Here is a 13932-nt window from a genome sequence, read left to right on the forward strand (position 1 = left end):
AAAAGTCAGCTGCAGTCAAACTGATTAACTCCTTTAGCCTAGTTTATGGTACAGCGTCACCTGGCGGCTGTCTACATTACTGCGAGGTTGGTCACGTGGTATTTACAAAGTCACATGACTGGCCAGAAGTCCCATTTGACGCCAAAACACAGGGGTCTGAGGAAACGCTGGTATGGCAGATTGGACAAAGTTAAGGTGACAGTCGAGGGTGAATACTTTCTAAATGAACCAGCGGGACATGCAAGAGTTTCTGTCTGCTTCCTCTGAGGTGAGATAATGTTCTCTGAATGGCATAACAATAAAATGTGTGTGTCAGCTAAATGAATAGAGCAGTTGGGTCTTTGTTAACCTGTATTTAACAATTCAGGTGCTGACTTTGTATGATTTCTACCTGGCAACACTGAAACATTATTTATTTGCAGGTAAAATGGCGTTGTCTTCATCTGTACATTTGGTTCTTGTTTTCCTCACAACTGAAGTGACCCTCTCTACAGGTAACATAGAACAAGTTGCAATTGCCCAAATGTGTGTATCCTCTTTTGTTGCTTTAAGGGGAAACATGTGTCTTTTGTGCATCAATTCAGACAGAAAATCCTGTATCTATGACTTATTGCCCCATCCAGGAAGCAATGAATGTGTTGCCAGAAACTTTGGCCATGGCTCTGTGGTGTGTGAGTGTAATTCCACCCACTGTGACAGTGTGGGGTCTGTCACCCTGCATCCTCTGGGACAGTTCTCCTCCTACCTGAGCAGCAGGACCGGCAGCAGACTGGAGGCAGGCGGAGGGGCGGTCCAGGGGAACAGCACCGGGGAAGGTGAGAGACGGGGAGTCTGTGGAGTTGGAGCTACAGCTGCAAAGATTTATTAATTCAATGTTTAGTTGTCATCTATTAAATCAAACACCAACTATTTTGAGAATAGATTCATCTGTACATTTATCTCATTTTAGCTTCTTACATTATATTTGACTTCCTGGTTCCTGATCTAAACTATGACGGGAAACTAAATATAGTTGTCTAGTGAACAAAACATTCACTTGGGTAGGGCTGTTCTCTCTAAAACAGATTTGTATTCGACTCACACTCTTGAATTTGTCACTAAAATGTAAATGTTGTTTACCTGATAGCTGCTCAAAAGTGTCTCTGTCATAAGTAATTCAGCAGCTAAAGAGCTTTAAAAATGACTTATTGATTAAAGAAGTATTAGTTGACTAAGTCTTAAACAACCACTTGGACCACTTGTAACATTTTATAGACGAACAGGATTTAAAGATTTATCTAGTAGAAAATTCAAAGAATATTCCACAGTTACGACACAGAGCATCTTTCTTCTCTTTCAGGTCTCAGGTTGACCATCGTTCCCTACCAGAAGTACCAGAAGATCAGGGGGTTCGGAGGAGCCATGACGGACGCAGCAGCCATTAACATCCTGTCTCTCTCTGCCGGGGCACAGGACCAGCTGCTGCGCCAGTACTTCTCCCCTGAAGGTACACTCAGTAAAAGTCAACTTTATTGTCAATCTTTCAGTTTGTGTGTACAGACAGAGAGATCGAAATACCCACAATTTCCCACAATCCCGAATAAAAAAATACAAATATATATAAAATATATATATCTTATATATACACAATCAACAGACACATTTATACATATGCACACATTAAGACATAAATAAAAGCACAACAATCAATATATACAAAATAACAGTCACTTCAATATCTTTGGGAAATGTACATTAGTGCAAGATTGTCCATAGCAGCGTAAAAAGACTCCTGGAAATGACCACTTTTTATGCAAAAGTAGGGATATTGATATTCTAAACCAATTATTAGTATACTGCTTATAAGTGCAAAATAGTAGAGCTACAACGATAAGACGACAAATTGTTTTTATTATATTATTATTATTATTATTATAGTCTTTTTTAATTTGAACTGATTGATTAGTACGTATCCAGAAAAATAATCCAGTGAATAGACATTGTAAAAGAACCAAAAACAACAAACACATGTTAGCAATACAATTGTATTCTGTATGATCAACTGGTTTTATTGATTATGTCAACAATGCAAAAAAGGAAAAGTATTTTTTTTTTTTAAAACAGATAAATCTCATAACAATCCGAGGGTCACTAGTGATGGTGTGGAATGATAATGCAGCCTTTAGTCATTTTGGTGCTGTGTGTCTGGCAGGTATTGGTTACAGCGTGGTGCGTGTCCCCATGGCCAGCTGTGACTTCTCCACCCGTCTGTACACGTATGCCGACACACCTGGAGACTACAACCTAGACAACTTCACGCTGGCCCCCGAGGACATCAAAATGAAGGTCAATATAATCTCCTACTCTCACATATAACCTTCAATCCATAACTCTATGCTGCCTACACAGTGTGAGAAATTAGGGATTTCCAGCTCTTGATAAGTATAGGAAAACATTTAGAAAAAATACATTGTTGTGTTTTATTCAGACTATTATTATTATTATAAATTATTTATGTTTTCTAAAAAATAAATTCAAATGTACATTAGTAAATTGATTATACAAGCAGTGTTTTTCATGGCTATTGGATCTGCTTTCTACATTTTGTGTGAAAGGCACTCTTTTAAAATATAATTTCTAATTTATATTGAAACTTTCTCCAATGTATTTGTTTAACAGTGTTTATAAGTCTGTTTTACTCCATCGCCAAAAACCAATAAAGCAAAAATCAATTGATGCCATGCTTTAAACATTTCTGGGTTTGTTGTTAATAGATTTGTATGAGCTACAGTACCTAACTACCTTCTCCTGGAAATAGCATACATAGTCATAATGTAATGTACATATAGACAATTGGATTGATATTAACATGCTAAACATCTGGCGAGTTTTTTCTCATGTGTGAAATATGTTCTGTCAGGAATTCATGAAATGTGAGTCAGGAAAAGTTTGGAATTTAGAATTTGAAAATGAGTAGGAATCCCTCCTCTCAGATCCCTCTCCTGCAGCGCGCTCAGGCCTTGTCTCCTGTCCCTCTGTCTCTGCTGGCCAGTGCCTGGAGCGCCCCCGCCTGGATGAAAACTAACGGGGCCCTCATAGGAAAAGGCTCTCTGAAGGGCCAGCCTGGGGGCAAGGAGCACAAATCCTGGGCCCAGTACTATATCAGGTGACATGTTGGGCTTTACCTTAATGCAACATCACATGTTTGTAATGCTTCATCCAAGGGGAACTTATTCTGATGGTCACTTTTTTCTTTCCTCTCAGGTTCTTGGAGGAATATGCTAAATATAACTTGACCTTCTGGGCTTTGACCACAGGGAATGAGCCCTCTGCAGGACACATAACAAACTACAGGTCTCTCCTCACATAATATTACACAGAATTATCATCACTCCTAGATTTCACAACGGACTAAGAAGTATCTTATCTTGCAGTTTCCAGGCTCTTGGCTTCACTCCTGAGGAGCAGAGGGACTGGGTGGCTCTGGACCTGGGCCCTGCCCTGCACGCCTCCTCACACCCACACACACACGTCCTCATCCTGGATGACAACCGCCTGCTGCTGCCTCACTGGGCTAAAGTGGTGAGTCCAAGGACGAAGAGAAAGTTGGCAAAGTTATAATAAACTTTGTTATACCTGAGGCTACTCTGGCGCTGCAGGAAGGAAATTAGGAATTGTATCATAAATCAGTATAAGACAAGAAAATGGCTTAATCATTACGACTGGATAACTTAAGATATGATGCAATATAAAGTTAACCCAATTTAAAACGATTTGAAGATCATCGATTTTAATATAAAAAAATCTAACACATAATTGAAGTTCATTTAAGTTTCTGGTAAAATGAACTCTTGCCTATTGCGAGACCATGAGCTTCTTAGCTACTGTAGCACTCAGAATAAAAAAAGTGTTTGCTAAGGTCAGATGGTGATGACTAACGGCCCGTCCACACAGCGGCGTGCGTTGAAGCTTCCAACGCTTCTGCCCATTCACTTTGAATGGGGTGACGTCACTTTTAGCCGAACTGCATTGTGGGAAGCGACGTGGAGCGTTGCTGGCGTTGCTCGCTTCAAAAGTTGAGCAATGTTCAACTTTTGACGCCTCGGCAGAAGCGTCAGCCAATCGAATCATATGCCAGTACAAGCTCTAGCCAATCAAACCGCTGCTTGTGTGTCAGGGGCGGGAGATTCATGTGATTGGTTGTTGGTCGAGTGTCAGACACGCCCGCCGGCAAGCGTCAACGCACGCCGCTGTGTGGACGGGCTGTAACGGCCCGTGCGTTGAAGCTTGCCGGCGGGCGTGTCTGAAACTCGACCAACAACCAATCACATGAATCTCCCGCCCCTGACACACAAGCAGCGGTTTGATTGGCTAGAGCTTGTACTGGCATATGATTCGATTGGCTGACGCTTCTGCCGAGGCTTCAAAAGTTGAACATTGCTCAACTTTTGCAGCGAGCCACGCCAGCAAAGCTCCGCGTCGCTTCCCACAATGCAGTTCGGCGAAAAGTGACGTCACCCCATTCAAAGTGAATGGTGAAGCTTTCAACGCACGCCGCTGTGTGGACGGGCCGTAAAAGTCCATAAATAAGGGCCTTTTGTCCATCATTTTGCACCAGACTTACTTTTCGTTCGTAGATGTGCAGGCAAGAGAAAATATCACTATCGTAAGTGAATACCATAGAACCTCCCTTCCCCTTTTGAACACGCTTTGTAATGCTTCATGACTACCTCAGCATTTGATGTGGAAACTCACTTATTTTTCTCCCCTCGTCCCTCCAGGTCCTAAGTGACATTCACGCAGGAAAGTACATTCACGGCGTTGCGGTCCACTGGTACCTGGACAGCCTGGTCCCAGCAGAGATCAGCCTGGGAGTCACACACCATCTCTTCCCAGAGTATTACCTGTTTGGCACCGAGGCCTGCTCTGGTTTCAGCCCACTAGACAGAGGGGTGAAGCTGGGTGGCTGGGACAGGGCTGAACACTACGCACGGGACATTATAGAGGTGAGGTCTGCTTATATCTTTGCATGAGACAGTGTGATGGATTTTTTAAAAAAGATGTGAGGTGATCCTGAAAGGTGAATCCCCTCCCTGGATGCTGCAGTGCAGGTTTACACTTTTCAGAAATCGCCTGTGAGCTGGGACTGGTGTTTTGTTTCTCCTTTTGTCACTCTCCCTCTAATGAAATAGGACTCCCTCCATTCTATCTATTTTGCATGAGTGCTTTCAGATCTAGACATCTTGAGAATCAGGAGGGAGTTGTTTATGTAGATGTGCTGTCTTTGTGACATTCAAACAAAACACCAGGCACCAGTCCAGGTGATTCATTAAAACAAAACACCGCCTCTTAATACAAAGTTAAATCCCAGACTAGATGCTAAACTGTGGGTGTTTTCTCTGCGGCAGGACTTAAATCATTATGTGGTGGGTTGGACTGACTGGAACCTGGCGTTGGATCAGACTGGTGGGCCAAACTGGGTTAAAAACTTTGTGGACAGCCCTATTATAGTGGACGCAAAGCGGGATGTGTTCTACAAGCAGCCACACTTCTACAGCATCGCCCACTTCAGGTTAACAACGTCATCTTTGTTCATATTACAGGAACAGCATTTTCATGTCTTCCAATATTTCAAGGAGACGGTCAAATGAAATCTAACCCGATCACATTATTACACAGTAAGTTCCTGTTGGAGGGGTCTCAGAGAGTGGGTGTGTTGGCCAATCAGCACACAGATCTGGAATACACTGCCTTCATCAGACCAGACGGCTCAGTGGTGCTCGTCGTTCTCAACAGGTAAGTCAAATGTGTGTTAGTGTAAAATATGGAAGAAAGGAAATTGAATGAAAAAGGAAATTGTGTGTTTGGGTTTTGTAGGTCATCGACCGTGATCCAGTTTGAAGTCTGGGATCCCGCTGTGGGTTACATCTCCTCCACAGTACCGGACCATTCATTGCTCACTCTTGCCTGGAATACACAATAATCCTTAATACAAGTTCACATACATTTGTTCCTACTCAATCACAAATATCTCTATTCATGTGAAAATGCCGCAACGTTGGATTCTCTCACACACCTTTTCTAATTAATTGGTTGCAAGATTGATTTATTATCTGCTGTACTTCAGTGCACAGTTTTGGCGATTTCTCTTAAATTAACGTCAGCAAACAAGAGTATTTTTCAACTAATTCAACTTTTATTCCAAAGCCAAAAATGCTTTTTTTCTGCACTGACTCCTATCAGGAATGATCTTAGAAAGTACTGAATGTATGTATTGGTTCTCCAGGATGACCTGTGTTGAAGCTGGTGCCTTGATCGGCAGCTTTAAAATGGTTTAAGTGTCCTTACAATATCTAAAGAAAGAATATAAATGATGTACAGAAATTGTAAATGCTGATTGTAAATGCTTCATGCTTTTGCTATTTAATTTTTAAATAAAGTGCATTTGTCTTAAAATATAAGTTTTAAGTATCTTTGGGCACGGAGGAAAAATTGAACCAGGAATCTTTTTGGTCAATTTATTAATACATCATAGACATTTTTCATATATATAATATACAGTTCGATAACCAGGTATTTCACATTTGTGTCTCCATTCTCATTTTTTTTTCCTTTTGCAAACCATAACTTGGACTAAAATTATTTACATCAAAAAAGTGATAAAAAAATTGAAACAAAAGACAGAGGAATAAAACAACAGAGGGATGCCATTTGTTTATAATATATACACTCGGAGGAGAATGTTTCAATCTTAATCATTCAATAAAGGGCGATTTTCATTCCCTTACAGGTATGGTGTTGGATGTGTTCCCAGAAAGCTGTGACTTTCATTTGAAGTCACAACTTTATTTGAGGCCATTTTACAGCGGCGACTCAAACTGATGTCTATAAAATACTTTGTCCTGTTCTTAAAGTACGTTACAGAGGATGGACGCAATAACATGAACCTCTTTAGAATAAACAATAGAACAAATAACCAAGAGTTAATCAAGTTCTTCCTGAGAAAACCTCAACAGGAATGCATCATTGATCTTAAACATAGGGTTTATTGCAGGGCTGCAGGTGTTATTAGGTCCAGACTCTGTAAATACAAAGAGTGAAGGTAAACCCTCCAGTAATCCCGTATGCCGTCCAGGGCTCAGTTGCAGGACTTAGCTCATTTTCTGTAAAGAGGGCGTGGTATATGATATAAAGTATGGCATTTCCCCACAATAGTATAACGCAGCAGTGCATTTTAAGAAAGATGGAAAAGGAGGTTGCTTGAGGGATGGAAGTAGAGAAGACATGGGCTTGATCATCACCATCAATCTAGGCTGGTTCCTTATGCAGCAAAAAAAAGAGTCTCCTTGACCTCGACCGACCGTTAACACATCTGTATACATGGTTGAGGAGAAAGGCATTCAAATAGAAAATAAAAGTACAAAAATCCGACTGAGATGATTATAACTGCAACGGAGATGAAAGGAGGCGAGTGAGAAGCGCTGTGTCTTCTCGTGTGGTGGATGTGGGCGAGGTGAACCAAGGGCTCAGACGGGTGGGGGGTATCAGAAGGACCATCTCTCCTGTGTGCGGGGGTCCATGGACAGGGTGGGGGACTCTGATGGGGGCTGGCTGCTGCTGTCTTCTCCGTTTAAACTCTTCCTACACACTGGACATGTGTCATGCTGTGTGGCCACCGAACAGAAAGTACATGGCATTAGTTTTTGGCAGTTTATCAAGTGGACTCTTTATTTTAACAGATGCTCAGGCTGTTCTTTGACTAAATGGCAGGATTTTTCAGTCTAGTTTTGCCGGCACAAAACCCAAGATTGGTTTAGTTTCATATAAAGAGAAAAGCAGGAAATCTTTTGTATGAACAATTACTTGAATGGCGATGTTTTTCAGACTGTTGACTAATAACCTTTTTTGTTGTGGCTCTGCCCACTCATAAAAACCCCTTGGCAAAATTCCCCACAGCTAATATTAGCAATGTCAGCTTGGGAAAAGAAATCCTGCATTTAGCGTTGTTTTTTATTGTACTGCATACTTTACTTTGATATTAGTTAGTACAAGTAAAAAGGATGGCAATATTCTACATTTTCCTTTTCCACAAAGCTCATGAAAAGACAAAAAACTAACAATGGATTGATCTGAATAACTATCGTAATACTTTTTCCTACAACTACTACTCCTATTTAGCCAGGGTCAGATACAGCTTATTCCAACTTCCACTGTGTTTGAAAAACGATTAAGAACAATCAATGAGATCATTACAGAACGAGCGCCGTTATTATCTTGTATATTATATCCTTGTAAGTACCTATTGTATCAGTTTATAATACAAAGTTCCACCCTCTTTGTCATGACTCACCATTTCCAGCCATGGTACTATACAGTCTGAATGAAAGAAGTGGTTACAGGGTAGCTGTCTGACTGGCTCTCCCACTGCGAAGTCCTCTTTGCACACCGGACATTCCATACAGCAGTCTGCAGCAGAGGAGAGAGAAAGCATTTATAAATACCCCTGTGATTCCTAATAATAATAATAATAATAATAGATGTTATTTATATAGTGCTTTTCCTGGTGCTCAAAGCGCTTTGCAAGCCAGTAAAGAAAAATAACAACAAAAGGGAAATAGGGGCGAGGGGTTGTAGGGTTAGGAGTTGAAGGCAAGAGTGAAATAAACATTAATTATCACTTGATGATACATCTGTTTAGGGGACAAATAACAGATCATTAGTTCTGCATCAAAAAGTGTATTAGCACTAAAACGTTTAAACTACGAAGCACGGTCTATCCTAATTACAGAAAAAATGTAAACACAAAGATTTAAAAAGCCTAGCAGATAAATACAAAAAAAGAAGGATATGTCGTGGTTTCTCAAGACAGCCATCAACAGACTTGAAGCATGGCTGCATAAATAAACCGTACAGGTGAGTGGTAAAATAGGACAGCACATATAAGAAGAAGTCAAATAGCTCAAATGGAGAGAATAACATTTGATGTGAAAGGCCAGCAAGCAAAAATAGTAAATATGGAACACATTGTTGATACTCTCAAGGTTAATGGGCATTTCGTCCCAAACAGACACAGTTTCTGTGTCTTCTTTTGGCAGGCGGCTACAGCGAATACACACAAGTGCCTTCTCAAGCTGTATCCAAGTGTTAGCACAGATTCTAAGCGACTAAAAACATGACAGATGTGTTCTTAGCCTTTCTCTTTTTTTAATTTACTCAGGACTATTAAGGACCAGATGCCATTAAATCAATACTTAATAATATGTGTGCATTTAGATAATTGTCTGAATACATTGCATACAAAGCATTCAGGGACTCGGAGAGAGAAACAGAGTGAGCTCAAGTTAGAAAAGTGGAAAACAACTGACCTGCTTGTTCCTGAGAGATATTGACTGTTGGGAGAGAAGAGATCTTCTCTTTCTCTGCTGGAGGAGGTCCCGTGTTCTCCAACTGACCGAGTAACTATGCACACAACACACATGTATAAACATCAGAGAAATCCACAAGGTGGCCAGGACATAAAGCTGGAGTTCATTTTGGTTTACCTGTGTTATCACAGCGTCTAACCCTCCCTGTCCCCAGGCGTAATCCCCTGGGTTAGAGTGCAGCATCCCCGTCCTGAGAGAGACAGACAAGTATATGAGAAATAGTGCCAATACTGTGATGCTAACACTGTGATGCTAACACTGTGATGCTAGCACTGTGATGCTAGCACTGTGATGCTAACACTGTGCTGCTAACACTGTGATGCTAACACTGTGCTGCTAACACTGTGATGCTAACACTGTGATGCTAACACTGTGCTGCTAACACTGTGCTGCTAACACTGTGATGCTAACACTGTGATGCTAGCACTGTGATGCTAGCACTGTGATGCTAGCACTGTGATGCTAGCACTGTGATGCTAGCACTGTGATGCTAACACTGTGATGCTAACACTGTGATGCTAGCACTGTGATGCTAGCACTGTGATGCTAGCACTGTGATGCTAGCACTGTGATGCTAGCACTGTGATGCTAGCACTGTGACGCTGCTGTAATGTCACCTTACCAAGAGAGGGGAGGTGAGCCGGGGACTCCAGAGTTGGCAAAGAGACCGGCGAGAAACTGTTGTACAATCCTAATGAACAGACAGAAAATATAAAAATGACATCACCAAAAATCTGAGGAGAAAAGTTTGTAATAGCATAGTTATTATTTAATGATTCTAAGTGGGAGTATGCGTGGTGGGGTGTGGGTTACTCACCCCTCCACAGCAGGAGAGCGGTCTGGTCTGCTGCTGCCTCTGGAGCGGTATCTCCTCTGGCTGTGTAGGCGAGGCGGGCGTCCCGGTCCCCAGTTATCCCCGGCCCCTAGTAGACTCCCCATAGGTCCCCCAAGGCCTGCTGGGACTGACCCCCCGATTGGTCCCCCTCCCAACCCCCCCAGGTCACTCAGACCCCCCAAACGCCCTCCAGGGAGCCGGGGTTCTGAGTCCGGTGTGTCAGCGTCTATTGTAAATGGCCGCTCCAGTAACAACAGGTGCCATAGCTACAGGGAGGGGGGGATTGGACAGGGAAGGGTCCGGAGAAGGACAGAAAGGGGGTTAGGGATAGGAAAGCAGGCAGCACAATAGGAAAAGAGAGGACATAAACATGCAGTAGCAAAAAGAACGACAGGAAGGGGAGGAGAGGGTAGGGAAAGACAAAGTTAATTAAAAAGTAAACAATTATTGCAATCAATCTTCTCCCACCCTATTCCCCCCCAAAATCCCTCAGGTCAGCTTGTACCTCTGCAAATTGTGTGGCTGCGTCATCTATCCCGTTAGCGCCACCCTCTAGGAGACTGAGGGGAAATGCGCAAAAGAAACACATTATTAGAAACGTCCACTGAACCCAAACACATGTTCACATGTATGGCTAGCTTACAAGCTTCTACAGAAAATATGTTGGTTCATGTGAATAAGAAGAGAACACCAAGTGTTGTCTGGAGAAGTGAGGTAGATACGCAGAATAATAAATGTCTCACCTTGAGTCTTCTGTTACTTCCTCTATGAACCCTGAGTCACATCTCGGACAGATATACTCCTGGAGAGAATCACGACAGAACTGGGTCACACGGAAGTCATACCCGCAATAAAACAATTCAGCATTTAATTCACTGGAAATCTAAGAGTCATATTTGGCTCTCTTTCATTTCCTGTTTTTTATTTTAATAAGCTTTAATTAATTATTTCTGGTGTGTGTTTAATAGTAAATGTTATTGTTTTATTATCTTACTATCTTATTGTATAGTCTCTTAGTTTATTCCTACTTTTCTGTTTTTATTTAACTGTAATTGTATTGGATTCAGTTTTTTTGTTTCTGCAGTGAAGCTAAAAGTCTAATATTACTACTATAACTATTAAAATGTTGGTTTTGTTGTTTTGTTTGACCAAAAGCGCACAACAGCCTAAAAGATATTCAGTCTGCAACAATATAATACCAATAAAAGCTTTACATTCTCACATTGGGGAAGCAAGAACCAAAAAAGGTTTATCATTTTTTAGCTCTACTTTAGCTAAATGACTGACATAATCTAATCATATTGGATATTGTTATCTGAAATAATACTAAAATACAATATAAATTGAATAGACAACACAACTCATAATTGTGTTTTTTGTTCAGCACGTGTTTTTTGTCTAACGTGATGCATCAAAAATAAACATAGTTGGATTTTTTTTAAAGAAATATCCATATACTGTATTTGCCCTATTGTCAAAGTATGTTAAAATATTCACTCAACCTTTGAAGTTCAACATAAACTAATTGAAAACAGACAATTTGCAGACTGGTTTGGTCAACAAAGCAAAACGGTGTTGCATTTGTCTTTGCAAGGACAATCTCAGTCAGTGAATGAATGTAGCCCAGGAGGTAGAGCTGGTATGCCAACCACACCTAACCGAGTGTGTGTTAAAGAAACCACTGCATTAGAATGAGGAAAACACCAGCCAGCGCGGATGATATTATCCCCTCAGTGTAAAACAGAATTACTCAACATGGGAAAAGAAGTGAAGGAATATATTGTTCATCCTTAAATACATTGTTGAAAAAGCTAGGTCTAAAAAACATTATATAATATATTTATACTCAATGGATTATTTTGTCACAGGACAATTAACACGCTCTATTATCTTGGTTAACACAACACATCTAGGGGTGTAAAACTATGGTAATAAGAAGTAAATAGATGATTTGAGTTGTGTGTCATCATGTGTTGCATAATTAGATATATGACTGAGAGACAGCCTTTGGTCTCTCTACACTGTAGTAGTGAGTAGGTGTCATTTGGCTCAGTGAAGACATGCCACAGGACTGAGTGTGTCTGAGGCAAGCAGGCCAGTTTAGAGTCAGTGACAGGCTGGAATTACTCTCAGCCATAACATAAAACGGAGGATGCAGCTGATCTGGTGGACTGATCTACTGACATAAACAATGCAATATACACTCAGTTGGCTACATGTTGTCCACCTCCTTTGAAACAATCAAGATGCACACCTTAGTGTTAGGGCAGGAACACACACTTCTTTTATCTTTTTTAATTGATAGATAGTTTGGTTAATCATCTTTTAACACATTATATGTCAACTACAGACCACAGCTTTGAAAATGATAAAATACATTTACAAATAACACCTATTCTAAAACACTAATTAAACCATTATAACCTTTTTGAACCTATGATTTCCTGATGGGTTGCTGTACTAGACTGGATTAGTTTGAGCTAGGTGAACCCAATACACTGGTGACTGAGTGTAAATAGTAGACCCTCACAATTATCTAGGATGTAGAAAATAAAAATTTTAATATATGCGAGTTAAGGTCTGGCAAACTGTTGGCCAAGTCAGCTTCTCAACATCCAATTACTCTTATGCTTATCTTTAAAACTGAAACTAAAACGAGATGTTTATGTTCCAGAAAAGTCCCCAACTCGCCCAGCCAAGAGTGTGTTTTAATGGAAACGAAAATTAAAATAGCCTTATATCAAACAATATACACGGTTTTTAACATTAAATAACAAGGTAATGGCACAGATCTTCCTCAGCTGTGTTGTGCAAAACACAACAACCCCCAAGCTGTCAAAGAAAGGCGTCAAGCACAGTACTTTGACAAAAGTGTCAAAAACATACATGCTTTAATAAACCTGTCGATTTTTTATTTAATACCCGATTTTTAGAATAAGACATTTGCGAGTGTCACGAGTTTATTTAGAGAGTTAACAACAACAAACGCCGCTAACTGCTAACATGCTAGCTAGTGTTTAGCTGTAGCTTGCAAGCGAAACAAACGGTATTTCGGAGAAAGCTTCACTTGTCAAGCGCACATTTTATACAGGAGATTATGAAAGATAAATAGAGGAAAACATCTGCCTTACCGGGAGTTTGGGGTTCACTTCTCCCTTACAACAGTGACAGAAAAACCGATGCGGTGGAACAGCCGCAGCCTCCGCCATCTTCCCCAGAGCCGCACAAACACTGACGTCGGTCCTCCAGCAGCCTGAAGACAGCTGTCCGCCTCCAGCCCGGCATGCACCGCGGCACCAGGGCACATCCGAGCACAGAAGAAGACCGGAAGAACAAGGCATTTAATCAGGAACATGTGAACCTCTTAAAATACATCCATTATATGAACGCTTCCTCAACATTTGTCATGGTTTTATAAGACATGGAACTATAGAAAACATCCATTCAAAGTTGCATAAGTAAAAAAGCCCAACAAGTATTCCAATTGCTACCCACCTTAATTCCTGATTGACCACTTTTCTGTTTTTTCCCCTGTTTTTCTTCAGGGCAAATCCGAACCACGAGCACATAAGAAGACCAGAAGTAGACAGGAGTAAATAATGGAAATTGCACTCATTAGATATTTCCCCCCCTATCTTTATTCAAGAAGATGTATGAACATCATATATTTTGTATACAAACAAGTTCACATCA

General features: G+C 40.9%; 2 protein-coding genes across 2 annotated transcripts; one reads left to right on the plus strand and one right to left on the minus strand.

Annotated features, from left to right (window-relative positions):
- Window positions 1-113: 113 nt before the first annotated feature.
- Window positions 114-6436, plus strand: gba (glucosidase, beta, acid). Its single transcript, XM_034208036.1, has 12 exons — window positions 114-268; window positions 423-494; window positions 624-815; window positions 1340-1486; window positions 2192-2325; window positions 2973-3145; window positions 3244-3333; window positions 3414-3561; window positions 4761-4985; window positions 5388-5551; window positions 5659-5775; window positions 5857-6436. The coding sequence occupies exons 2-12, from the start codon at window positions 428-430 to the stop codon at window positions 5960-5962; spliced, it is 1563 nt and encodes a 520-aa protein (XP_034063927.1). The 5' UTR covers window positions 114-268; window positions 423-427; the 3' UTR covers window positions 5963-6436.
- Window positions 6437-6483: 47 nt separating this feature from the next.
- rnf115 (ring finger protein 115) lies at window positions 6484-13524 on the minus strand. The gene is given in 10 exon segments (XM_034208037.1): window positions 6484-7643; window positions 8330-8445; window positions 9345-9438; window positions 9522-9594; window positions 10027-10095; window positions 10222-10505; window positions 10745-10799; window positions 10983-11041; window positions 13371-13487; window positions 13489-13524. Coding segments are annotated over 10 exon segments (1023 nt in total). The 3' UTR covers window positions 6484-7523.
- Between the last annotated feature and the right edge of the window lie 408 nt (window positions 13525-13932).

This window comes from Gymnodraco acuticeps, unplaced genomic scaffold (assembly GCF_902827175.1).
Source record: "Gymnodraco acuticeps unplaced genomic scaffold, fGymAcu1.1, whole genome shotgun sequence".
NCBI classification, from domain to species: Eukaryota; Metazoa; Chordata; class Actinopteri; order Perciformes; family Bathydraconidae; genus Gymnodraco; species Gymnodraco acuticeps.

Coding starts and splice junctions, on each gene's coding strand:
- gba (XM_034208036.1), top strand. CDS start 428: ATGGCGTTGTCTTCATCTGTACATTTGGTTCTTGTTTTCCTCACAACT. Junction 495..623: donor TGAAGTGACCCTCTCTACAG/GTAACATAGAAC, acceptor TGCCCCATCCAG/GAAGCAATGAATGTGTTGCC. Junction 2,326..2,972: donor CCGAGGACATCAAAATGAAG/GTCAATATAATC, acceptor CCCTCCTCTCAG/ATCCCTCTCCTGCAGCGCGC.